General features: G+C 38.7%; 1 protein-coding gene across 2 annotated transcripts in view; it reads left to right on the forward strand.

Annotated features, from left to right (window-relative positions):
* The window catches only part of IBTK (inhibitor of Bruton tyrosine kinase), a 54,388-nt gene extending 35,819 nt beyond the window's left edge, over positions 1–18,569 (forward strand). The window contains exons 24-29 of one of the 2 annotated variants that reach the window (XM_053937161.1): positions 1,043–1,135; positions 2,269–2,427; positions 7,332–7,484; positions 14,091–14,159; positions 14,264–14,396; positions 17,196–18,569. In XM_053937161.1, coding sequence (XP_053793136.1) covers positions 1,043–1,135; positions 2,269–2,427; positions 7,332–7,484; positions 14,091–14,159; positions 14,264–14,396; positions 17,196–17,321 — 733 coding nt within the window. In that variant the 3' untranslated portion in view covers positions 17,322–18,569. The remainder of the gene's footprint in view (positions 1–1,042; positions 1,136–2,268; positions 2,428–7,331; positions 7,485–14,090; positions 14,160–14,263; positions 14,397–17,195) is intronic. The other variant, XM_053937162.1, reaches the window with a different exon arrangement.
* Positions 18,570–24,484: the final 5,915 nt, after the last annotated feature.

Genomic DNA, 24,484 nt, shown 5'->3' on the forward strand with positions numbered 1-24,484 from the left:
GATTGTACATTACCTGACATGTAAACTCAACATCCTGGTAATTTAATAACAGGACAACATATTGTAATTATTCATTGAGAAAAGCAATTCTATATATATTATTCTTATTTTTTTAATTGCTTCTACTCTGTACTTTTCTAACACCTACTTTGTTAATACTGTGTAAAATACTGGAGAGTTTTTTGTAGAATCATGCCGTGCTTGAAGCTTTTAGGAGCTCCGCTGTACTTTGAGATTTTTTAGGCCTTTAGACTTAAATGGGCTGTAAAAATCAGCACCACAAGTTTAACTGGTACAATAATAAAAAATTGAGTATTGTTTTTTATCTGTAAGGAGAGATGGAGGAAGTGCTGCTTATGTTTTATTCCAAAGCCTGTCCTTGAATCGAGTTGTAATTACTTTACAGATGCCTTTAAGTACACATTTTAATTTATAGTTTTTTGTAAAGCTTGGGAATGTACAGATTTAATTAATGCTTATTTCAATGGAAGTTTAAAATTAAGTCATGTATGAAAAAGAGACTGATACCTCAAGTTTGAGAATGTTACTGATGTTTGTGTACTGCTCTGACTGCAAAAACTGTTTTGTTTATCATGTGAAATAATTTTAATCCTCCACTTAAAAGAGACATCTAATTCAACCTTCAGAGCTGCAAGGAGTGCCTTTCTATAACTTAGCATGAGCATTTGACTATCAAGTATCCTTATTTAGCTATTTAATTTTTTTAAGTAATCATAGCTTTAGGTATCTAATTTTTTAGGGTTCTAGTTTTTTTAAAGTAATCATAGTCCACATCTTTTTGTTTCTTATTATAATGAGTCTTGAAAGTATTTTTATAGTGTGCTCTTAAATATGTATATATTTATAAAAGTTTTGTCAGAAACATTTTATTTGAGGTTTGCCATAATTGAGGAAACAGACATAAATTATACAACCAGTTACCAATTCTATGTATGATTTAGAGGATTTCAGTGAAGGCTGGAACTGTGGATTGTAAGTAAAAATCAGTGCCTTGTAAGGTAACTTTTTATTTTTCATATAGCCCTGCCAGCCCTCCTGCTATGGATCTGAGAACCATCATGGAAATTGAAGAAAGTATGCAGAAATGTGGAACCATGCCAAAGGCAAATTCAAGGTTGGTAAAAAACCAAAATCTATAAAAAAGTGTGATAGGCCTAGGTTGTTACAAATTTACTTAGTGGTTTAGGCCATTCAGTTTAAAAAAAGCAGGATAAAAGTTGTCCTATTTGGTTTTGAACAGCTTTGTTTACTTCATCATGTTGTTTTTCTTTGAGCATACAAAATGCATCCCTTTATTTTGCTCTAGTCTTACTTTGTCAACTACTGCAAAAGAGCAAGTGAGCTAGTGTCTTAAATAAGTGGCCTGTCCTGCTGAGCCTTTCTGTTTCCGACCAAAAAGAATGAATTCTTGTCCCTAGGATGCTGGAAATTACTTGTGCATGAGTACTGGATTTGAGAAGTTCATTTCTTGTCTTGCATTCTCTGACCTCTCCCAGAACTCATGTCTTGATGTTGACAATTCTTCAGACAGAAGCAAGTGTGGTTCCTTCTTGTAGAAGCATCCCAAAAGACGCAAGGAGATAAATGTGCTTTTTTACAAGGCAGTATATTAAAGTTAGTGTTAAGTGGCAACATATGGAAGAGAACAGGAGGTGACTCTCATGACCTTTGAGGTGTGGCTTTCCTATAAAGGAGAGTTAGGACAGTACTCATGGAACCTGATAAAGGCTTGCTTGATAGATAGATTCAGAAACTGCAAACAAAACAGCCAAGACTGAAGAATCCAAATAGCTTAGAAAAGAAAATTATTACAGGTAGAAGAAATGTCTCTATGCTGTTGTATACATTCTTTTAATGTATGAATATTTTTGGTTTAAGGGAGCTAAGCTTGACAATCTCTAAAAAATCACAAGATTAGAAAATAGACTGGTGGTAAAATGGAAAATCATCTGGTGGTAATCCTCTTTTGGTGACTTGATTCCTACTCTGTGTGTTTTCATTTATGGACATCTAAGTGAAGAATATTTCTGTGTTGTGTTCTTTCTGTCACTCTTGATATTAATTGATCCTTTTTTTGTTTCCCAGCCATTTAAGCCCTTGCCCTCCGCCCTTGTCTTTTGGCACTCTAAGCAAAGTATTTTTGTTTAGGAAAGAAGTTATTTCTCAGTTTAATTTGCAGGATTAAAGGTGAGTAATCTCAAAGGACATGGATCTTGCAACTTCTTTGTTTTCAATGTCCATTCACAGCAGAATGATGTCTCATGGAATCAAGCTTTCTCAGAAGCAAAGGAAAATGATTGCCCTGGCAGCAAAAGATAATGGAGCAGTAGCTAGCAGCCTGGAGCCTACCACTGCAGTAACTGCACCACCTCCACCCACAAAAGTTGCAAAACTAGGGAATGCGTGGTATGTTACAAATCAAATATCAATTCTTTTTTTTTTTTTTTGAGCATTTTTACATTGAATAAGCAGACTGAGCTATTTGTATCTACATTTGGAAGTAATCTAGAAATTCAGAGGGGGTAGGGAAATGCAGTGGTTGCAGTTTAACAGTTCTTTGAAATTTTGCTCTGAGTCAAAAGACTGCATCCCATCTGTTGCTTTCCTGTGTAAGATGTTGTATTTGAAGATGGTGTCCAAGTAAATCATAGAAGAAGAAGATTGAGAACTAGCTCTGAAACTTAGCTAGGAAGAGGTTATTGAAAACCATTATGAATGGTGTTTTTTCTCTGTCAAAACCAAAGGAAAATGTTAGCCATTCCTGGGGGAAGGTCTGGAATGACTTTGGACTAGAGCAAAATTGACCCAAATTAGGGATAACAAAGTTATCTAGGTGTCTTGGAGCTGGAGGGAGCTTTGGATGCTTCTAAAAGTTTTTATGGTGGAAGGATGCATAGGGGTTTAAAATGACTTTGAATGCTGATCACATACAATTTAAGGGTTTGAGTTAATATCATAGTATCGAATGCAAAAATGGTTTATCATCTGTTCAGTGGATTAGGTTTATAACAAATGTAATAAGGTGCTACCCAAGTCATGCTTTGTTCTTCACTTATACTGTTGGTATTGGATAAAAACATAAACAAAACATGTAGAAGTTTCAAATTATGTATATTTAATGGGTTTGATTATCATAGGATTAATACTTATTTGCATGCTCTAAGCATGAAATAAATGTTAATTTCAAGTTCATTTAAGTAAATGTGGCCATTTCTCCAGTTTTCCCTATTCAAGAAGGTCTAGACTTTTATTGCAGATTACATTTGTACTGTTTCCCTAGAAGGACTGTCAGTCTCCTCTCTCTGTAGCTTACTTGGTTGTACCTCAGTGGGAGCAAAGGTTTCAGCATATCCATCGCAGTCACTCTTAAGCTTTCTGTCTTCCCATTGATTTTCATTCGTGTACACCTGATACTAAAATTTAGGGTCTCCTTTACTCCCCCAATTCCTTAAATTTGTTATGATATAATATTGGGCAAAGCCCATGATTTTATTTTTAAGAGGAAAGACAATGAGTTAGTTTGCACTTAAGGATTCAGACTCTTCCTGATCTCTGGACAATAATTGAGACCTTGACAAAAGGAGAAACAAGGTTTGCAAGATTCATCTTCTGAAGTCTAGTGAATGGATGAATTTGTGTCCTTAAAACTGGTCCTCTCAAATGCTTTGAAGAATATGCTACCTGCTTTATGCAGGTGATTTTGCAGGTCAAGCAGCAGGTTAATTATTTGCCTTAGCCTAGTGAAGGTGTCACAGGGCTGAGGTGTTAACAGCTCTGAGGCTTAAAATTTACTAGGAGAAATTGATGGTTGAATCACATGTTGATGAGCACAGCAAATACGGAGTCATTCTATCCTTTATTATATTAAAAAAAGTAATACTCTATCTACTATTTGTAATCTCACTACTAATGTTGTAATTATCCATGAGGACAATGCCATATAAAAATTCTAAAAAATAAAGACACAATTGTTTATAGAAATAAAATGAAGGTGAAGGAGAATCTCTATCCTTTTATCAGGTGCAGTGACAAAGTATGAAGGAAATCCTGAGGCACCTGATATCTTCTTTGAGTCAGTCTTTAATAATGAGTCATTCTCCAGGTCCCCAGCCCCATGGGCTGGAATGAATCCCCCATAATCTAAAGGGAAATGGTCAGTGATGTGCTACACCTCTTAGACACGCACAGGTCCATGGGGCTGGATGAGATCAACCCAAGGGTACTGAGGGACCTGGTGAAGGTGACCACTGAGCCACTTTAAATCATTTACCAGCAGGCCATGTCAAATAGAGAAGGCCCTGGTGTCTGGAGGTGAGCCTATATGAGACCCAATTAAAGAAAGATTAGAAGGAGAACGTGGGGAACTTTGGGCCTGTCAGCCTGACCTCAGCTCCAGGGAGGGTCATGGGGCAGATCATCCTTAGTGCCTTAACATGGCATGTGCAGGACAACCAGGTGGTCAGGTCTAGCCAGCATAGGTTTAAGAAAGGCAGGTTCTGCCTAAATAGTTTGACTTATTCATATTATTCATCTACTCTCTGACAGATAATTCTTTATCCTATTGAGTGTTATTTAAACTGCAAACTGCCTATGGATTCTTTCTTGCTTTTAAAAAGCAAATAAAGACTTGATTTTTGAATATCCCTCGATAAATGTCTCCAAAAAGTATCTTGTGCTCTTAAGGTTCTGATTAAACAGTTTTTGGAAAGAGCTGGGCCTACTGTGTTACACAAACCATCTTAGGTGGAAAGGCTAGGGTATATTTCAGGAGGATGGAATCCAATCTAACACTCATGTGGTCACCGTGCGTGATTCCACACGTTCCTCCTGCGTTCCTCTGGCTGCCGATCTGGAAAATACCAGTAGCTCAAAAGTTCAAGCACAGAACCAGTGGGAGTTATATGAAATTTTAAAATTAGGCCTCCCTGCTGGAAGAAAACATTTATTGAATAAACTTCAAGCTCCTTTAGGCAGGCAATCAATTAGTTGATTGCCCCTGCTAGTTGTTTGAAGTATTTTTGTGTGTAAGGTAGAATGGTTGTGTTACTCAACTACTCTAATATTATATTTGCAGACTTAGTCTGTAAATTCACAGTGGACTATTAATGGCTGCATTTGGCAGTCGATTGAGCTTTCCACACTTGCAATATAGTCAAAGCCATAGAACTTGTGTTCCAGTGAAATCAGATACTCAACTTGGATGCTGAATGCGGTGAAGCACACTTGCCAGAAGGGTGTGGGACCTTCTGGCTTTTTTTGGTTGACTGAAAGTCTGTCATACACTATACCCTACCTTTTCCACTAAGAGAAACCTTCAGATTCACAGTTTTTTGGGAAACTGAACCTTTGTTTCTTCCTTTGAAGAAAACTGAAAATTAGAAGGGAAAAATAAAATAGTGCTCTAGTAATACTTTGAAAAAATGTCTAAAGTTAACTGCATGTTGACTTTATTAGTTCTCTAAACCCACTTTGATCAAGGAAATAGGAGTGTTGCTTACTTGTTTTGGGCCTTTTTTAAGCTCAGGAGAGTCTATGGCTTTTCAAGACCAGAGGCATGAAGAAATTTGAAGTCTCTCTTGAGAATTAACAATTGCGTATCCTGATGTTTAGGTTGTCGGGTTGACAGTATTCCAGCTTATAGTAACATCAGCAGCTGTTTTGGAACTCCATGATTTGATGGTTTGCAGTTACATCTTAGAGAACCATAGTCATACTCCACTTCTTTTTTTAAAGTATAAATTAGTTTTTCTAATTTTGCAAATTAGATAAAAATGTCAATGTATCAGACAGGACAAGCTGAAATTTAGAGTTATTACTTGTTAGGAAAATTTTGTACCACTTTTCAAACAAATCATTTTAAGCCACAAATAATTGTTTTGGATAGATTCACAAACAGAGTGACACAGTTGATTTTTTTTGGGAGATGTTGTTTGTGGATCTTTTTTTTTTTTTTTTTTGGCTCTCTGTTCCAAGTGGATCTGACTGCAGTGCTGAATTTTCATGGAAATGGGTAAATCAAATCAAAGTAGGCTACTTAAAATGTTACTAGCAGAAGCAGCTTCTGTGACAGCAGATCATATGGACCATATGCATACTCAGTATAACAGGTTTAGGGGAGCTCTGGTCAAACACTTGCTTGAACTTGCCTGTGCCAGCTGGTGGTAGGAGTAGAGGATGTGCAAAATGACTCCAAGTCCCTGTATCTGGAGGTTCCCATTCTGCTTTCTGTGTCTTCTATGCTGCTTATCCAATATTTAAAGAAAAGATCCAAACTTAAGCTAGGTGGTCTAACATCAGACATCATGCATAGATTTCAGATGCTTTTGTTGTAACGTTTCAGATACAATGTTGTGCTTTTAAAATTCATTCATCTTTGTTACCTTAAATTGTGTCCCACCTACATGTAGCTTTAAAGTCTTTGATTTGGGATGCTGCTCTTCTTATGGCAGTTGCACAAGCAATTGGCATTGTATAAAAAGCTTGTTTTACTTCTGTAGTGTTTATGAAGAATTAATTCCAAAGCCTTGATAGATAAGAGAAGAACTCATGGTAACTGCCTTGAATTCTGTAAATAAAAAGGTTTTGGGTTTGGAAAGTGTTCATGATACCTAAGATGCTAAATTGCTATATTTTCTTACTGGTTTATTTTTGAAAGATAATATGCAGGCTCTAATTCAGTAACTTGTGCTTGGATAAGTAAAAGAAAATGAAGGATATCAGTTTTATTGAACTTCACTGTGGATTAAGGGATTTATAGAGCCTCAATCAGGTATGAGTAACTCATTCAGTATCTTGGGAAGAAAAAATCAGGTATATTTGACTTTCATGGTGGTAAACTGCTTGTGTTAGACCAACAGTACCTGGAGCATTGTGATTTATGAAAATATTTTTCAAGGACTAGCACTGTTAGAAAAGGTACAGCTTATTTAAGATAAGCCATCCATGAAAAAAAAAAATACTTTTTAAGAGGATGAGGTGCAGGAAGTAGGTGGTGGGGTGGGGTTTGATTTTTTTTTTTTTAATTTTAATGAAATTTCAAAACTACTGGCTTCCTCTGTTCTCATAGATATTTATTTCCTGTTCTTTATCTATATGATAAAAAAATTATTTACTTTAACACATGGGGTCTAGCAGGATAATGGTGGTATACAAAACCCAAGTAACAATGTATTTTTAGTAATAAATGTATTTTTATTTATGTCTTTTTAGTAGAAAGGCCTCTTTGTTATCTGAATCATAGAACAACATGGGATCTTGGAAAGTGCAAGTGTCAAGTGCATTGGTTTTGTTTCATTTTTGTTTCGAAAAAGGTCGTCTTCATTACATTCTGCTTTGCCAAAGTCATTCCGTGATCTTGTGATGGAAGAAGAAAAATGTATGAGTGTGAATAATTCACCTGGTACTGGTATTAAAAGATGTGGATATAAAGGATCTGAGGATTCATCAGTCCAAAACACCATAAGGTAAGAATGCATTTTTTTCTAATTGGTCAACCATTGTACAAGAAGCACAATGGCCTGTTAAATTCTGCTGAAATAAGAATAAAATTGTCATTTAAAAAAAGCATTCTTCTGACAATTCTGTTATAGTAAGTTTTTTATGAATGAAATACTCTTAAGAATAGAAAGCGTAAAGATTTAAGCAATTTAATGCGACAGCTAATACTTTGTTTCAGTTTCAAAGTGTATGTATCCATATAGATAGGTACATGTTTATATATATAAATATATAAATATATACATGTATATAGAAACTTCAGGCTCCAAACAAAACAAATCTGAATTTGTTTGCATATGTATCTATGTATAAAATGATAAATCAGTATTTTCTAACCTTTGCAGTAATTAGATATTCATGAGCATTCAGATATGGCATTCATGAAATATTTTGCTAATAGCATTTCTGTGTAACCACTGAGTGGATAAAATTAGTTTATTCAAACACAATTCTGGCATTTCCTAATCTGAGTTTTCTTGTAAGATGGCTTAATTGTTTAAGTGCAGTTTATCATGGACTAAGCAGGCTTACAGAAATGATGATGCACTGGTTATAATACTCTGTGTATTATAATTCCTGTGGGGTTACAGTTCTAAGGACAAAAATAAGGCACATGTGAATTATATCTCTAGTTATTAGACAATGTTGCTCTTTGGTCAAAATGTTTTAGCCATGTATCCTCTTGGTACCTCCAATAGAATCCCTGTTCTGGGTTAAAATAACTGCTTAAGCTGAGGAAAGAATCTCAGCCTTATTGTTGAAGGTCTGTTTGACTGAACTGCCCACCCACCTGCATCTCTTCCCCCTGTCATCAGTAACTTTGAATGCTAGATGTTTCAAATATATTTACAAAACAGAGCCTGAAAATCTTACAGACTCTACCACCTACTATCTGGAAGCAGTGCAGACCAGCTGACCCACAGTGGCAGGGCACCCTAGTGTGACAGCACAACTGGCTGACTGGTGGCTTCCCTGGCAAAGGCACAGCCCCAGTGTTGCAGAGGGAGGTGAGCAAGGGAGGCTCTGGGGCAGAAACCAGGATGAGCCACAGTCAGTGGGCACAGACAGGTGCATTGGGATCAGGCAAGGCTGACGTCAAACCTGCAAATCAAGTCAGGATCAGGAACAGCAAAGCTGGGCTTGGCCATAGCTGCAGCATAGCCCAATGAAGGCCTGAGGGACTGAGCTTAAATGAAGCTCTTGAGTAAAGAGGGGGAGCTTCTGTAATCCTTTACACAACACAACTTTAGAGCAATCTGACTCAATTTTACGCAGCTGTGCTGAGGGAGAAGTTTGCAGGGCTGTTGGTGCACAAGGAGCTGTGTCATTATCTGGCTGTTTTTCTTATGAACTCCTGTTCCACTGTCCTCCAACAACTGACTCCTCTGTGAGGAAAAGAAAGTTCTGCTGAGCCCTGCTTTTGGTTGTTCAGCTTGTATAAAAACTGGTGTTTCCCTAGGACAGAAGTAGTACATGTTTTACTGCTATATATAGAATAAAATGAGGGTAGAAATGTAGGAACATTGTGTGTGGGATAGTGTCTGAGGAGAGAGGTAGGAGTCATTTGTGTGATGGGGAGGCTTTCCTCAGGAACAGTGTGATAAAGCTAAAGTTACTGTGGTGAGTGGAGGTGTGGGGACATGAAACACAAATCTGCAGAACTGGCATTGTTCATTTTGTTGCTAGGACAATAATAAAACTTTTCATCATATGGGAGATGCCTGGGGCTGGTAATAAGAAAATTTGCACTGGATGCTATTATTAACTTTGCCACAACAGCTCTGTAATCTTCATAAAGTAATTTCTTTTCCTTTTGCATTGCCTTGTCTCGTCTGTGCAGTCTGGCCAGTCTGCACGCTCTCAAAGTGGACTGTTTGAGCTGAATCCAGGTCTAATATAGTAAATGTCTGAAGATGATACATTAAGCTAGTGGAAGCCTCGTAGATGACTAAATTGACTATCGTCACTTTGGAAAGAAGGCATCTCCAAATATCTGTTTTTGAATTGTGTCTGAAGATGCTTATTTTTTTCTAGTAGGTATAGAGAGCTTAGGTGGCTAGTTCCTCCAATCTGAAACTTAGAAGGGGAGTTTCTAGTTTGAGGTAATTTTATTTTTTGATTGTGCAGTTTTGTCACAGTAGGCTCTAATTTTTACCTGTGGCATTTAAGGCCTATTTCTATAAAGATTAATTATTTATACCCTTACCCCTTACTTTTTAAGGGAAGGAAATTGCACAAGAGTAGAGTATAAGCAATCCTCATCTGTTGATGTCAGACTTGGTGATGGGACACTGAAGATACTTGCATGACTTAATGTTCATGCTTTGTCTTTCTCCGTTGAATAAACTGTGCACTAATTAAACTGACAGTTTTCTTACCTCTCTGGATGAGGGTATTTTGGATGGTAACATAAGCATTCTTCTATGTACTGTCACTTTCCAATTTTTGCAGTACAGATTTTTTTTTTTTTTAGGCAAAGCATGTCATAAATTGTGGTGATTTGAACTGCATTTAATTGAGAGGCAGATCATTCCAAGAGCTGGGGCATGTGGATGTGCGTGCGTTGTTTCCAGGGGCATCTCAGCCTTGGGAGTTGTGCTATGCATGTGTAGCTCATAGTCCAAGCTGAAAACATAGGCCTGACATGACTTCACTTAGTTGTGGCAGCCTGAGTTGTCTTCACTGTGTTACTCCAGGGAGCAGTGAAGCGTCTTAGTGGAAACAAGTATTTGCGGCTTGGTGTGGGAATGGCCTAGTTCTGTCATGGCTAATAATGAGCTAATATGTAGCTCATGACTCAAATGATACAGTAAAACCCAGGAGGGTTCTGCAGGAGACCAGGCTTTGTGTTCTTTTTCTGAGAGCAGTTATTAGATCAGGGAGACACCAAACCTGACCTGGCATCTCATGAGCAAATACTCAAGAAACACTAGGGAGCTGAGGGCTGGGACATTTTGGTGGCTGTACAAGAGTCATGGCAAGTTCAGCCAACTGAGTTAATCAGGTTGGTTCAGTACAGATGATACTTGGCTGGTTTATTTCCATGCAGAACCATTTATGTGTCTGCATCAGTCTTAATTTCTAAGACTTCCAGGTTTCCAAGTTCTATATTTTTGTGGCTCTTTTTCCATTTTTCTGTATATGCTAGCTTCACATTTCCTGTGTATTCCATTTCTCCTAGTCATTTTGATGCCAGCTGAGGAATTAATTTAGAATGCTGAAAAAGCTGCAGTTGATTTAATATCTGGACTGAGTGTCTTTCTGAGTGTCTGTCTGAGTGTATTTCTTGTCTTGTTAGCAAGAAATACAGATGTATGTATGTACAAACAGCTTCAAAATATCTGGACTTCTTCCTACATTTTAAAGTCCCATTAGCTTTAAATGAGGGAGATGATATAGATATTTACTTACTTTTTAATTGATCACTAGAGTATGCTGTGATGCTGGAACTATTAATTCCAGTTTTGGGAAATTCCTGTTGAGGTGATTTTTTTGGTTGTTATTTGGGTTTTTTGGCTTGTTTGTTTGTATAGAAGTCATCAGGTGTAAGTGTAACAATCCAGTTGGGTTCATTTGTAGCAGTGCTGTGAATTCTTTGGATTTGGAATGGAAAGAAGGGTGTAGCTGTCAAATCAGGTACTGTCAAATGTGCTGGAAGGTGAGTATTATTAAAGCAGATGGAAAAAGAGATAAAATTGAGATATAATGTCAGTATAAAAGCACAGAAGGCTGCCTTCATCTCCTCTTCATTTTCTTTGGCTCTTTTCTGCTTTTCAATGTTATTAAGTGCAGTAAAAGCTGGAAGCTAATTTATCATAGAATGGTTTGGAAGGGACCTTAGAGATCATCTCGTTTGCAACCTTCCTGCTAGGAGTAGGGACACCTCCAGCTAGACCAGGTTGCTCACAGCTCCATCCAGCCTGGCCTTGAACACTTGCAGGGATGAAGCATTCACAGCTTCCCTGTGGGACCTGTTCCAGTGCCTCACAACCTTCAGGGTGAAGAAGTTCCTCCTAATATATAAACTAGACCTGCACTCTTTCAGTTTGAAGCCTTGTCCTGACATTACATGTGCTTGTAGAAGGTCCCTCTCCATCTTTCTTGCAGGGTCCCTTCATGTGTTGGAAGGCAATAATTAAGTCACTCTGAAGCCTTCTCTTTTCCGGGCTGAACAAAACAATTCTCTCAGCTTTTCCCTGGATGGAGAGGTGCTCCATACCTCTAAAGATCTTGGTGGCCTCCTCTGGACTTGCAGCAAGGTCCATGTACTTTTTTGTGCTGAGGACCTGAGAGCTGGATGCAGCTGAAAAATAGTGCCCTGCTTTGAAATCACAAAATAATTTTGGTTCTGTAGTTTAGCCTCCTGCTCAAAGTAAGTGGAACTAGATCATGTTACTCAGGACCTGGCCTGGTTGAGTTGTGACTGCTTCCAAGTATGAAGATACCCCAGACTTTTTGGGCAACATGTTTCAGTGGATAATCATCTCTGTATGGTATTTTTATTTTTCCTTTTATCTATGTGGGATTTACTATCTGCCTCTTGTGTGTGTTGCCTCTAATTTATCATTGTGCACCTCTAAAAAGATTCTTGCTTCATCTTTCCTCTGTCCTGCAGTTAAGTAGTTGAAGACAGCACTGATATCTCCCCTTTGCTGCCTCCCTTTAGGATTAACAAAACACATTCTTCCAAATCCTGGACCTGTTCCAACCTGACAGCATCCTTCTTGTATTGTGGAGCCCAAAATTGAGGATGATACTCTGTATGTAGACAAAGAACTACAACATAAAGGGGAGGAATCACTTCCTCTGCCTTCCTCTGCACAGTATTTCTAGCACAGCCCAGCATGCAGTTGGCTGTCCCTGCTGCAGAGGCACTGGGTGGTAACATCCTCTTCCACTTGTCAGCCAGGACTCTGCAGGTTCTGCTTTCCCTCTGCTGCTTTCTAGCCAGTCAGTCCTGGCCAGTACTGCCTTGTGGGGCTGTTCTCTTCCAAATACAGGACTTTGCACTTGCCTTTGAAATTCATTGGTTCTCAGTTGTCCAATTTTCCAGCCTCTTGAGGGCTTCTGAAAGGCAGCCTGGCATGCAGAATGTGCACCATCCTCAACCTCCCCACAGCCAGCTGTGGCCTGCTGAGGGTCTATTCTGTTCTACCAAAGATGCTTAACAGGGTTGGTTCCAGTATCAGTCCCTGAGGACCCCCACTATTACTTGGTTTCCAGCTGGGCTTTGTACAGCTAATTCAGTTCCAGACCATTTTCCATCCATCTCATAGTCCATTTGCTTGGTCCATATTTTTCAGACTGAGTACAAGGATGCATGACCTGGCAATGTGCATTGTTTGTTTTGTGGGAAAAAATAGGTTTTGTGACAAAAAGCTCAACATGATTAATTTAAATCTGTTTTTGATGGTGGATATTATATTTCAGACTTCTTGAGATATTGCCCTTACTACTTAGTGGTAGAAATCATGTTTTTTGTTATCCTTGGAATTGTGTTCTGGGGAAAATATTTCAGAGAACTTGGTCGTGGCTGGAATTCTCTTAACTTTCTATAGATTCTTTTCCTGTTTTATCCAAGAGCTTGTGGTCACTTACAAAGGATTACCAAAGCATTAAACAAAATTGAGAGTGATTTATTGAAAGAGCAACACCCTTAGAGTTGTTTGCAGTGCCATAGAATAATTTTAAAAATGTTTGCCAGCATGTCACAGTATGCTATAACACTTTTTTAAGGTTCTGGAAATTACAAAGCTGTCCTGTCAAAGATAGGTATTAAATAATGAAAATAGGGCCCTCTCTTCTTACTGGCATAGGACTTTTCTGACAAATATACTTGTCTCTTAATGAATACAGTGTAACCAACATGAACTTCTTTTTGATGAGAGGTTAACATTTTGCAACTGAATAAAATATCTTCCTGTCAGGAACTATAGAAATAATTCAAGATTTTTTTTTTTCTATTCTGTTAATTTTAGTTTTATGCTGTTCTTTTGAATGTGAGAGGTGGTTACAGGAAATGTACTGAAAGTCCATAATTTCTGGGTTTACACTCAAAGAATTTACTCTAGTGAAATTGTAGCATTGGCTCTTCTGCATGAAACACTTAATTTGAATGCAGGACAGTTCAATTTTTTATCTTGAATCTTTATTTTTTTAACTTGAATTTTTTGTTCTTTCATATTAATTGCAAACTTTTATAGGTAGTGCTGTTAGTGCATTACCCAGTTGACTAATTTACATTTAAAAAAGCAAAAGAGCCTTTTTTTTAAATAATCAGAAATTAAACTCTTTTTTTTCGAATCCTGAAATGTTAGGAAATGCCAGAATTAATGCCCAAGATTAAATTCCATTAGGGTCTGGTAGTTAGAAATGAGAATCAGTGTCTTTTTCAGTCTCCATATCACACTTGAAAACAAATTCCACATTATATCCTAATACCTTTCCTCTGTAAAAATTCTACACATTTGTTGTAATTTCCTACTGCAATTTTGTATTTCACAAAATGATGTAGGAAAATGCTCTGCCTACATTTTTACTGATCTTTACTCTCCTTTGCTATCTCTCTCCAGGTACAACACTAGAAGTAACCCAGGTCTGGAAGACCATGTCCCGGATTCTCCACAGCTGGAGAATCATAAGTAAGTGTGGTAGTGGCTTAGGTTCTGGAACCTTTTTGCTGTGTATTGTGCTGACCTTGATGTTGCCTCATAATGTTGTTTGGTTTTTCTTTTTTTTTTTGCAGTCCTTGGTCAGCAGCATCACCAGCCAGCTCTCCTGTGATAGCACCTGTCATGTTCTCAGCTATTGTAGAGGAAGAGCTCCAGCAAGAAGCTGCTCTTATTAGGAGCAGAGAAAAACCTCTGGCATTGATCCAGGTAAAGTGCTAAGTTACTGCTGCTCTAAAGTAACATGAGGAGTTTCCAATGGCTCTTTCAGAGATCAGTTATTAGTATTAATTATGTATTAGTACATGTCATTTACATAATTATATTTAATAATAATGTCACACTGCTGTTTGATAAGGTTAAATTCAAAATGGCCGAGTCTGTGATAAATGCATTTGCAGCATCAGAGAGTGGTTGAGTTTAGAATGAACCTCTGGAAATTGTCTAATCCAAACTCCTGCTCAGAGCAGGTTTCTCAAAGCCAGGCAGCATTTGATTATCTGCAAGGATGAACACTAATGGCCTCTCCAGAAAACCTGTTCCAGAAACCACCCTCACACCAAAAAACATTTTTAAATACAATTTTCTGTTTTTCAATCTGCACCCACTGCCTCTTCTCCTGTCTTTGGGTACCACTTAGAAGAGCATGGGTAAGTTGTCTTTATTATCTCCTAGCAGGTATTTATACCTTTTGATAAGAGCACCCTAAGTCTTCTTTTATCCATGTTAAAAAAGGGCAGTGTGCTCAGCCTCTCCTCAGTGTCAGATGCACTGGGCTCTTAATCATTTTTATGTCGTGTCACTGGACTGGTCATTATATCCATGTTTCTCTGTACTCAGAGGTCAAGAAGCACTTGAAGTGTGTCTTACCAGTGCTGGGTAGAGGGAAAGTGTCATCTGTTTCATTTTTCTGGTAGTGCTGTCCCTCACAGAGTACAGGAGGTTATCACTCTTCTTTGCAGTATGGGTGCACTGCTGGCTAAAAGGCTAAATTGTGTCAGAACTCTTCCCCGCATGGGCCACCAGTTGTTGGCATTGGTGCTTGGCACCAATCAAGGGTGGATGGGAGCTGACTGTCACTGTTAGTTTGTTAGCTCACTGTGAGACTTTCATACCTTCTCTCTGTGAGTTCTCACAGGCAGCTCCTTGTAATGCTGACTCCTTTTCTTTCTTCCACATGACTGCCTGACCCTTTCTGTCCCTAGCAGCACATACCAACCCTTACTATCCCTAGCACAAACACCCAACCCTTGCAGCAGCACAGCCAACTGACTCCAACTCCCCTCTCAATCAGCTAACCCACTCTTTTATAACACCCATCCTTATTGGACACAGCTGTCACCTATTAAAGGCAAAGCTGTTCCTACTCTTTGGTAATTAGTACAGCTGCAACTCCTCAGGGGCGAGATTGCCTTCAGCACTATCCCTATTCCCTCACAATCCATCCTCCCACAAAATTGTCCACCAGGCTTCCAGGTCCTTTTATGCTAGGCTGCTTTCCAACTTGTCAGCTCCCAGTGTGTACTGGTGTCTGGGGTTTTTCTTCCCAGGAGATGGACTTTGTGTTTCCCTTTCTTGAACTTCATGAGATTCCTTGTAGCCTATTTTTTCAGCATTGTCTGGGTCTCTCTGAGTGGCAGTACAGCCATCTGGTATGTCAGCCACTCCTTTGCATTCTCTACTGCTTGCAGTCTTGCTGAGGGTGCACCGTGTCTCTTCCTGTGGGTAATTGATGAAGATGTTAAACAGTATTGGCCTTAGTCTCAGTGTTGGTGTGGTGGATTTTGTGCCACTGGTCACAGCCCTTTGAGATCACCAGTTCTGCCAGTTTTCAGTCTGTCTCACATTGCATTTATGAGGTGTGTTCTTAAGTTTGTCCACTTAAACTCTTAGTTAATACTTGAGCTGTACCATTTTCCCAGGAATCACCTAGTGGTCACTCAGATCCTCTTGCCCTCCTTGAAGGTAGGAATGACACTTGATTCCTAGTCCTCAGGAATCAACCCTTTTTGCAATAATTTTTCAAAGGTTTTTCTGAGAGCGGTCTTGCAGTCATTTTGGCGGGCTCTGATCTCCAGGGCCTGGCATTGCTGGAGACATGATCATGCTGGAGACCAAGATGAAGGACCCCAGCCTCTTCCATGTCTTTTTCATTCAGTAGTGGATCCATGTTTTCTTTTTTTGCTGCAGTAGAAGCCTGTTTTGCTGCCCTTCATGTTCCTTGCCAGATTTCACCACAGGTGGGCTTTGACTTTCTTAATTCTTGTCCTGTGTTGTCACACAGTGTCTCTGTTTTCCTTCTGTGTCACTTTTTTTCTGCTCCCATGTCTTGTATGCTTCCTTTTTGTTTGGATTTTGTCAGGAGCTCTTCTTTTCAGCTGTGCAGTCCTCCTGCCATTCTTACTTGGCTAGGATGCTCATTGGCATGGTGGGTTCTTGAGCTTGGTGGAGATGATCTTTAAAATCAGCCATCAGTCCTGGACATTTCTTCATTCTGGGGCCAAATTCCATGAATTTTTCCAAGCAGATGCCTTTGTAGTCTTTACTTCTGAAGTCCCAAGTTGTTTGCTATTTCTCTTGTTCCCAGCTTTCAGGATCCTGAACTCCAATATCTCGTTGTCATTGCAGCCAAGGCTGCCCTTACCTTCACATCCCTGGCCAGTTGGTTTTTTTTTTTTTGGGGGAGTATGAGATCCATCAGAATGTCTCCCTTGATCACCTCCTTCATCATCTGTGTTAATAATTTTTCACCAGTGGGGAGGCATCTTAAAGGGTTTGTGTCCAGCTCTTTTGTCTTTCCAGCAGATACCAAGGTGCCTCAGAGTTTCCTGTGAGGAGCAGGGCCTGAAAACATGACATTTCTTCAAGTTGTCTGAAGAATGTATAATCTACTACTCCTTCCTCATTAGTAGGTCTGATGCGTTCAGATCAGCATAGCTAGTTCATAGCCATGCCTGTGGTGTAAATGTAGACCTGACACTGACATACATGCTATTTTTTTCCTTCCAGATTGAGGAGTGTGCTATTCAAGACTTGTTAGTGCACTATGAAGCTTTTGACAACCCTGAAGAATTTGTGACTGTTGAAAGGGCTCCACAGGGACCTATAGCAGCACCTATGTGGAACAAGCACTAATTTGTACTCTTCACAGTCCTCCCTTCCACAGTTCTCACAGCTGTATGTGCACTTCTGAAATTGTAATTCTTCTTACAAGTAAAACAGGACTGGAAGAATAAGAATCATGTAATTTTTAACATCAGCATTAAAACACTGCCCATAATCACTAGTTATTTGTTAGAGAGAATGGAATAATATGTTCACTGTGTCCTTTACCCACAGTATCTATTGTATGTATGTTTTGACAGCATTTCTTTAATGACACCAATAATTAGTAATGTTATATGAGGCTGTAGATTGGGAATGTATTTGCTAATCTTAAGTTGTAAGGGGTTTTTGTTAAATTAACAGGTGAAAAGCGAGTGTTTATTTTGTGATTTAATGTGGAATTGAATGTGCAAAATTAAACACCTTTAAAGTTTGGGGGTGTGTCCTTCAGACCTTTCTTGCAAATTGGGAATATTGAGAAAAAATTTGTGCTTGAACTTCATGTAAAAGTACAGTTTGACAGTGCAGTTTGTCTTAAGTTCCGTGTGCAAGTCCTGGTTCTCTGGTTGCTGTGGCCAGCACGTTTCCCTGCTGTGCCCCAGGCTGTGCCTCTGTGCCCGGCCATCGCCTGCGCTCGGCTCAGCTGTGCATGTTTGTCACTGCTCTGAGTGAGCCCGGCCTTGGAGCAGCCAGCTGTGTCTTGAAGTAAAGCACACAGCTCAAGAGAACATGGTGCCATTTAATTAGCCCATCCATAGTCTTACTCTGGTAAATATGGTGTGGTTTTAGAACCACTGTGTTTGGGGACAATTCACGTGAAGTGCTGAGGAAATAAAAGATCAGTGTATACGTTGAAGCTGTAGGGGCGAGTGCTTGACTGGGAAATTTGCAAATACCTGAGCTGCAAAAATTATCATAGATGGCTTTCAATATTGTGTTCCAAACTGTGCCTGGTTGAAACAAATTTATAGATATAAAAAAAAAAAAAAGAAAAAATGGTAGTCTTATCTGCAATATTTTGTCTAGTTTGTCTCGTTTGTATAGGTGTGTTTGAATTTGTACTTCCTCAGTAATGTCAGTACTCTTGAACTCTGGAAAACTGGAATGGAGATATCTGCAGAAAATGAATGTAAAAAATTGATCACTGTGTGATAAAAGAATCTTGAAAAAAGTGATGTAGATATGTCTTAATGATTTCAGGTCAAGCTACACCAAAAAAATCCCCCACAAAAATTGTAAAAAAACCACAATAAACCATAAAATCTTGATTTATACAAAGTTAGTGTACTTTTATGTGCTGTCTATATATAATCAATTATTTAGGTAACTAGAGTAATTGATGAGTATTTCTTTTGTGTCTGAAACAAGAACTGCAGACTTTTTGAATCTACACAGGCAGGAAAGATGTAGTTTTTAATTCTGTTTCAAATTCTACTGGTAATTCATTCAGTAAACTGCTGGTAATACTTGCATTAAGGATTTTACTTGATGCACTAAAGGGCCTTAGGGCCTGCTGAAACTATCCTCTGGTTTAAAAGAAAGCTTATGTAATGTGAGAAATAGCTATAGAAGCAGTAGGCCTTTCCAGGTGGCATCTAATTTATTGTCAAATGTAAAATTACTGTAAATTTGCTAATTTGCTTTTTTTTTTTTTAATATGCCATTGAAAATCTCATGCTCATTGAGATGTTTCCACCACGCCAAAGAGCTTGACTGCTTTCAAGTTGTGATTTTATTGTCACAGTTTGTTTGGGCATCATCATCATTAAAAAATATGCAATATTTTTTAAACAAAAGCAAAGAATGATCAGTGTACCACTCTTCTGGAGTTGAGAACACTAAATGCTGTGGTAGAACTGCTTTATTAAGGCTAAAATGTGTCAAAGAAAACTGTAATTTTCTAGCTCAGATGCCCAACTTTGTGGCCTTTTTTTGTTACAACAAACATGAATTCAGCTCTAATCATATTTTGTCATTTCTGGGCTTGTTAGCTCCTTTAACTTCCACCAAAACAGGATTGAATTCCCAGGTTCTAGTGAACGTAATGCAGCACATCAGAGTTTGCAGTAAAAACCAATATTTCAAATATAGATTTATAAGTTGAAGATGTATTGCAGCTATTTAGTGTAAGAAATACAACCTAAACAAAAGGATTTTAGTGAAGTATTTGTTTTATCTCAAAGACAAATGAACCATCCTCCGATACAGTTTCCTTGAATAAGCATTTTGTCTTTTCTCCTTCATCATTCATTATCCCCAACTACAGTAACTTCTTAAAAAAGTAGAGGGATAAGTAAAACTTGTGAATTTTCCTCCTTCAAATGGAGGAAAAAAAACCAATTTAAAATTTTAATAATACTGCACTACCTTCAGGACTTGCTGTTACTGTGTCAAGGCATTTGAGGAATGCATAACTTTTCTGCACTGTACATTGAAATGAAAATGTAAAGTGGGAGACTTCACTCAATTGTAGAATCTTTGCTACTTTTGTTCCTCAAGTATAGAAGTTGTTTTTAGTGACTAATCTGACAGTATTGTTGAATGGAATTTCCATATAAGGACTGATTGTGCAACCTTTCACAGAACAGCATTGACAAAAAAATGACTAAATTTCCTAATTTAGCTTCTGTTATAAGACTTGATGATACCTTCCTACTGTATGTTTTTTAACTGAATTCCCCATCCCCCACCCTGTGCTTAGCATCATTTGTAGGTGGCAATAGAATATTTTAGCTGCGTGTTTTAAAATGAACCCTTTTGAACTTCAAATGTTCAAAGTTTTCATCCCCATGCCTTACCCTCTATTTTTTTTTTTAATAATATAAAAAGATACTCTGAGCTCTTTCGACAGTGTTCAAGTGTTTGATTGGGTTCATTGATTATTCTGCAACTGAAATGATGTTCTGCAGCCCCTTGGCAACCTGAACTCTCCTCCTTACCCAGAGAATTGCTAGCTCTGAAGTAAAGACAAGTCAGAACAGAACACTGGTTTGTTAGACCATGTTCTAAATATAAAGGTAAAATATTTACACTGGAATAAAGTAACTTAAGCCCTTAATCCTTGACTTGCAAGATGTCACCAGAGACACTTTGTAGTAACTGGAACTGTCAGTTAAGATATCAAATGATCTCGGAATGTCTTCCATCTATTTTTACTCCAAGAAAAGTTTGGAAAACTCCAGTAAAGTGCCTGCTACTTAAACTGAAGGTAAAGGTTTTCTCTCTATTGCCTGATGTGCTGGAAAGTGGTCAAGTGAGATGTTGAGGCATACAAAATGAATCTTTCCTGTCAAGGCTCTCACTGTGGCAGACCTGAGAAATGTCAAGAGGGAAGGGACTACTTTTGTAGTGTTTCAGGTGTCTAACCTTGAGAAAAAAAAACATTAATTGTAGAAGGCCAACAAATTCACACACACACAATGTATGTTTGAAATGAAAGGGTTTGAGCAATGATACAGCAGAGAAGTTCTTTAGTTTAGGGAGTCCCTCTAATGGCTTCTGTGAGATTTTTCTTGTATGAGCGAGTGGTATCACAAACTCTACCTAGAAAGTTTTTGCTTTCCAGTAAAATTCTTCCTGAACTACAGTGTGTATCATGGCACCAAAAAAAGCCATATTTATGGCAGCTCTCATACCTTCATGGACTCTTATTGCACTAGTCTTTCAGCACTAGGAGCTCTTGCAGGCTTTGCCTGGAGGAAAGGGACTTGGATGTGAAGAATGTGCTGGAGATGAAGATATTCCTCAGGTGAGGTGTCTGTTCTAGCAACAATTCAGCTTTCTGTTCTCTTTTCTGTTTGTTTTTTTTTTTTTTTTTTTTCTCTTTTTCTATTCTTTGATTTTTCTCTTTCTGTTGTTCTGTTTTTGTTTTTTTTTCCTATTTTTCTATTTCTCTATTTCTATTCCTCTTTCATTCTCTGTCTTGATTTCTCGTTTTTTTTCTCTTGTTTCTATTTCTCACATAGAATACTATTTCTTTAGCATGACCTGTCTTATCCCCTTATTTTGTGGCATGTGAATAACATGAAAAAAGAGGAAACTTTTGCAGTGGCTTTAGATAAGACTGGCAGGAATTAATAGTAATAGTTGAAAGTCTGCTCTTTAGACTAGCCTTGAGGAATGCACTCTAGTTTATCAAGGTGTTGCTTAAAGCATGTTTTATTTCCTGTGGTTTAAATGACTGAAATGCTTACAGTGTTCTGTTTCTGTACAATATATAGATTTCAGCTCAGGCCTGAAACATGAAATAGGGCCTTGGTGGGTGATGTGTGACTGGGCCATGGTCACAGACAGTGAAGACTTGGGCAGTCCAGTGAGGGGAGTGTGACCATCCTGGAGTGGCTTCTGAGAACTGTTCCTGGGCTGGGTCTCTGCAGCTCCATTCAGAGTACGTGAAGGTGCCTGAATTTGCATGTTTCAACCTTTGCAAAGAGGGAGGAAAATTCCTTGGTTCACGTTTTCACGGAAAAACCATGAGTTTGTCAAAAGCATTGGCTTTGTGCCAAGTGCATTTTCTTTGTGTGGCTCATCTTGGAGAATGCTTTTTGCTGGAAATAGCCAGTCAAAAATCAGGCCCCTCAACAGGATTCATAATCTCATGGAGTGGGAGAACAATGTTCTCATTCAACTGCAGTTTTCTTGGGAGGAAACTGATGCAGGGAGATAAGAAAGTTTGAATCAAGTGATGGTTTGGAACAGAACATCACACTCCTTGATCTTGATTTAAATGAATTCTTTGTAGATCTACAGAGTTGTTTTAAAACACATATTTTAATGTTTGGGGTCAATTCTTCCAAATCTTGCATAAGCTTTTCAGATGATGAAGGAAATATAATTGTTAAAAGCCTGGGTATGCTTGGGGGATTTTTTCTTGTTTCATTTGCATAAAGGATGTATGAAAAACAGATAAGGAAGCAAACAATCAAAGGCAAGTTGACCTTACAGCTGACTTAAACAGATCCACTGCATTTGCTCTCAAGTAATAATGTACAGCTGAGGGAAAGCTGAGAGTCAGTTCTCTCCCTAATAATAATAATGTAATAATTTTAATGAATAATTCTCAAATAAGAACATGAGCAGGGAAGATGGATACAAAAGTTTTTATATCAGTCTCAGTACTGTAAGATTTCTTTTTTTTTTTCTCTTTTCTCCCTTCTATATTATTTTAAAGTTTGTTTCAGGAAGATAGGGAGAGTCCACCTGAGGCTGGATTCTCAACTAACTTTTCACAATGGTAAACTGTTTCCAGATTTGTCTCCTCAGACTGCATGCCATTAAAGTAGAAGAGGGATCTTTCTTCTTCACATAGTCATTTCACCATCCTGCAATTCTGTAGGAATATGTCACGTATGTTTACCAGGGAGTGGACCCCAACTACAAGGAAATAGCTCCCTGTGCTGTAGGCGACGTGGCTGGGAGGGTGCCAGGTGCCTTTTGCTTTAAGCACAGCCACTGTGCCTGCTGCGTGAGCACGGCTGCAGCCCCTGGACAGCAGGTGAAGAGGTCAGGAGAGCTGTGCAGGGAATACAAGCTGCTTGCTCCTGCCTCCTGCTCAACTCTCTGCAGTCTTCATGATTCATCAGCTGTGACTGCCTTCAGTGTGACTGGGCTTCTAGGCCAATTTTTTATCTACTGTTATAAATTTGTTCTGAAGAGGACCCCACCATTTCTGCAGGTGTCATAGATGGCAACACAGCACTTGGTGATGAGAGCTGTGCTCGTGCCATTTGGTGACACAACGCTGGGAACAACGGATATGTTAGCTAAAAGAAGAAGGTATAAAGGATGTATTAAAATTATTTTCTGTTTTCCTTATATGCACATACTGATATTTTTGTTCACCTGGCTTTCTCTATAGTGCCTTTATTGCAATAGGAGGGAAAAATGCGCAGAATCTAAGTTTTTTTCCCACTATGTTTATTTTAATATGCTTACAAGACACACTGCCCATGTTCATGCATACTGCAAAGATGGAATTGGGCTGTGAGTGCAGCAGGGTTTCCAAGATCACATCTTTGTGTTACACAAATAGCTGATAGCACGTGGGCTGAAGGAGAATGTGTGTGCATGCACGTGTGCATAGCTGTATTTGCTTATGGTTGTAGAATTGAATTATATTGCACCATTCAACAAATACAGGTAACATGTTATCTCTTCCCTCCATCTCTGTGTACTCAGTGGTAGTGAACCTTTTCATCTGAACTTTATCTATGTGCTTTGCAAATGTTAACGATTACGTCTCACTGTATTTGTGAGGCACACTAACTGTGGGCTGTTATCCAACTTCCAGGTGGTGGTTGTCAACATGCAAGTAGGAAGCTGGTTAGTCTAAGGTTAAGCAGTACATTTATTGTCATGTCCTGAAGGAGAATCTGGAAGTTTCTCCTTCTTTTCCTGTCCCATGTGGAGCTTGTAGCTCTTCTGGAATCAGCTGTATAGGCTAAATGCTGAAATGCTGAACGCCTTTCAACCAAGACTTGTTCCTCTCTTTCTCTCACCCTCTCTATGAAACAAGTGCATCTGCTGCCAGAACAGGCTTGCACCACAAGAAGAGGTGGAAATTCCACTCCCAGGGCACTCTCCCTTCTCACTGATGGCATAAAAAAATGAGGCCTTGGCTGGAATTTGGCTGAAAACCCATCGTAAGTTGTAAGCTGCAATTTTTTTGGGGCTACCTTTTATTCATTCTTGTCTTTTAGTTTCCAACGTCTTCTTTCCTAGAAACCATAAACCTAAGTTTTACTGAGTCCTTTTCTCCCTGCTCCTTTGCAGCTTCAGAACGAGCAGCGACAACTGAAGGTCTGGTATTGATAAATCTTCGGTGGACAAGGAAATGGAAAGGATTATGTGCTGCTGTGCACTGCAAGCTTACTCTGTGAAGTGCTATTGGCGGTATTAGAAATGCACCAGTTGCAGCAGGAGCTATAAGGTTTTCACCATACAGTGGCAATGACCACATGTGTGTGTGATGTTTTGGTTTTTTAATGCACTGGAGTTTATAATATTCCTAATATTACTGTTTCTATATAAAAGTCTTGCCTGCATAGCAGTCATTAAGCTGTGTTGTACAGAGCCCAAAATGACCACCTTAATTTCAGTAATATTCAAGTTCATGTAGTTTGAAGCTGAATTTAATTTCTCCTGGGTTGTGCTTTCAAACCTCATGTAACTTGGAGCACAAACAAGTCTGTGAT

This window comes from Vidua chalybeata, chromosome 3, assembly GCF_026979565.1.
Source record: "Vidua chalybeata isolate OUT-0048 chromosome 3, bVidCha1 merged haplotype, whole genome shotgun sequence".
In the NCBI taxonomy this organism is placed as follows: Eukaryota; Metazoa; Chordata; class Aves; order Passeriformes; family Viduidae; genus Vidua; species Vidua chalybeata.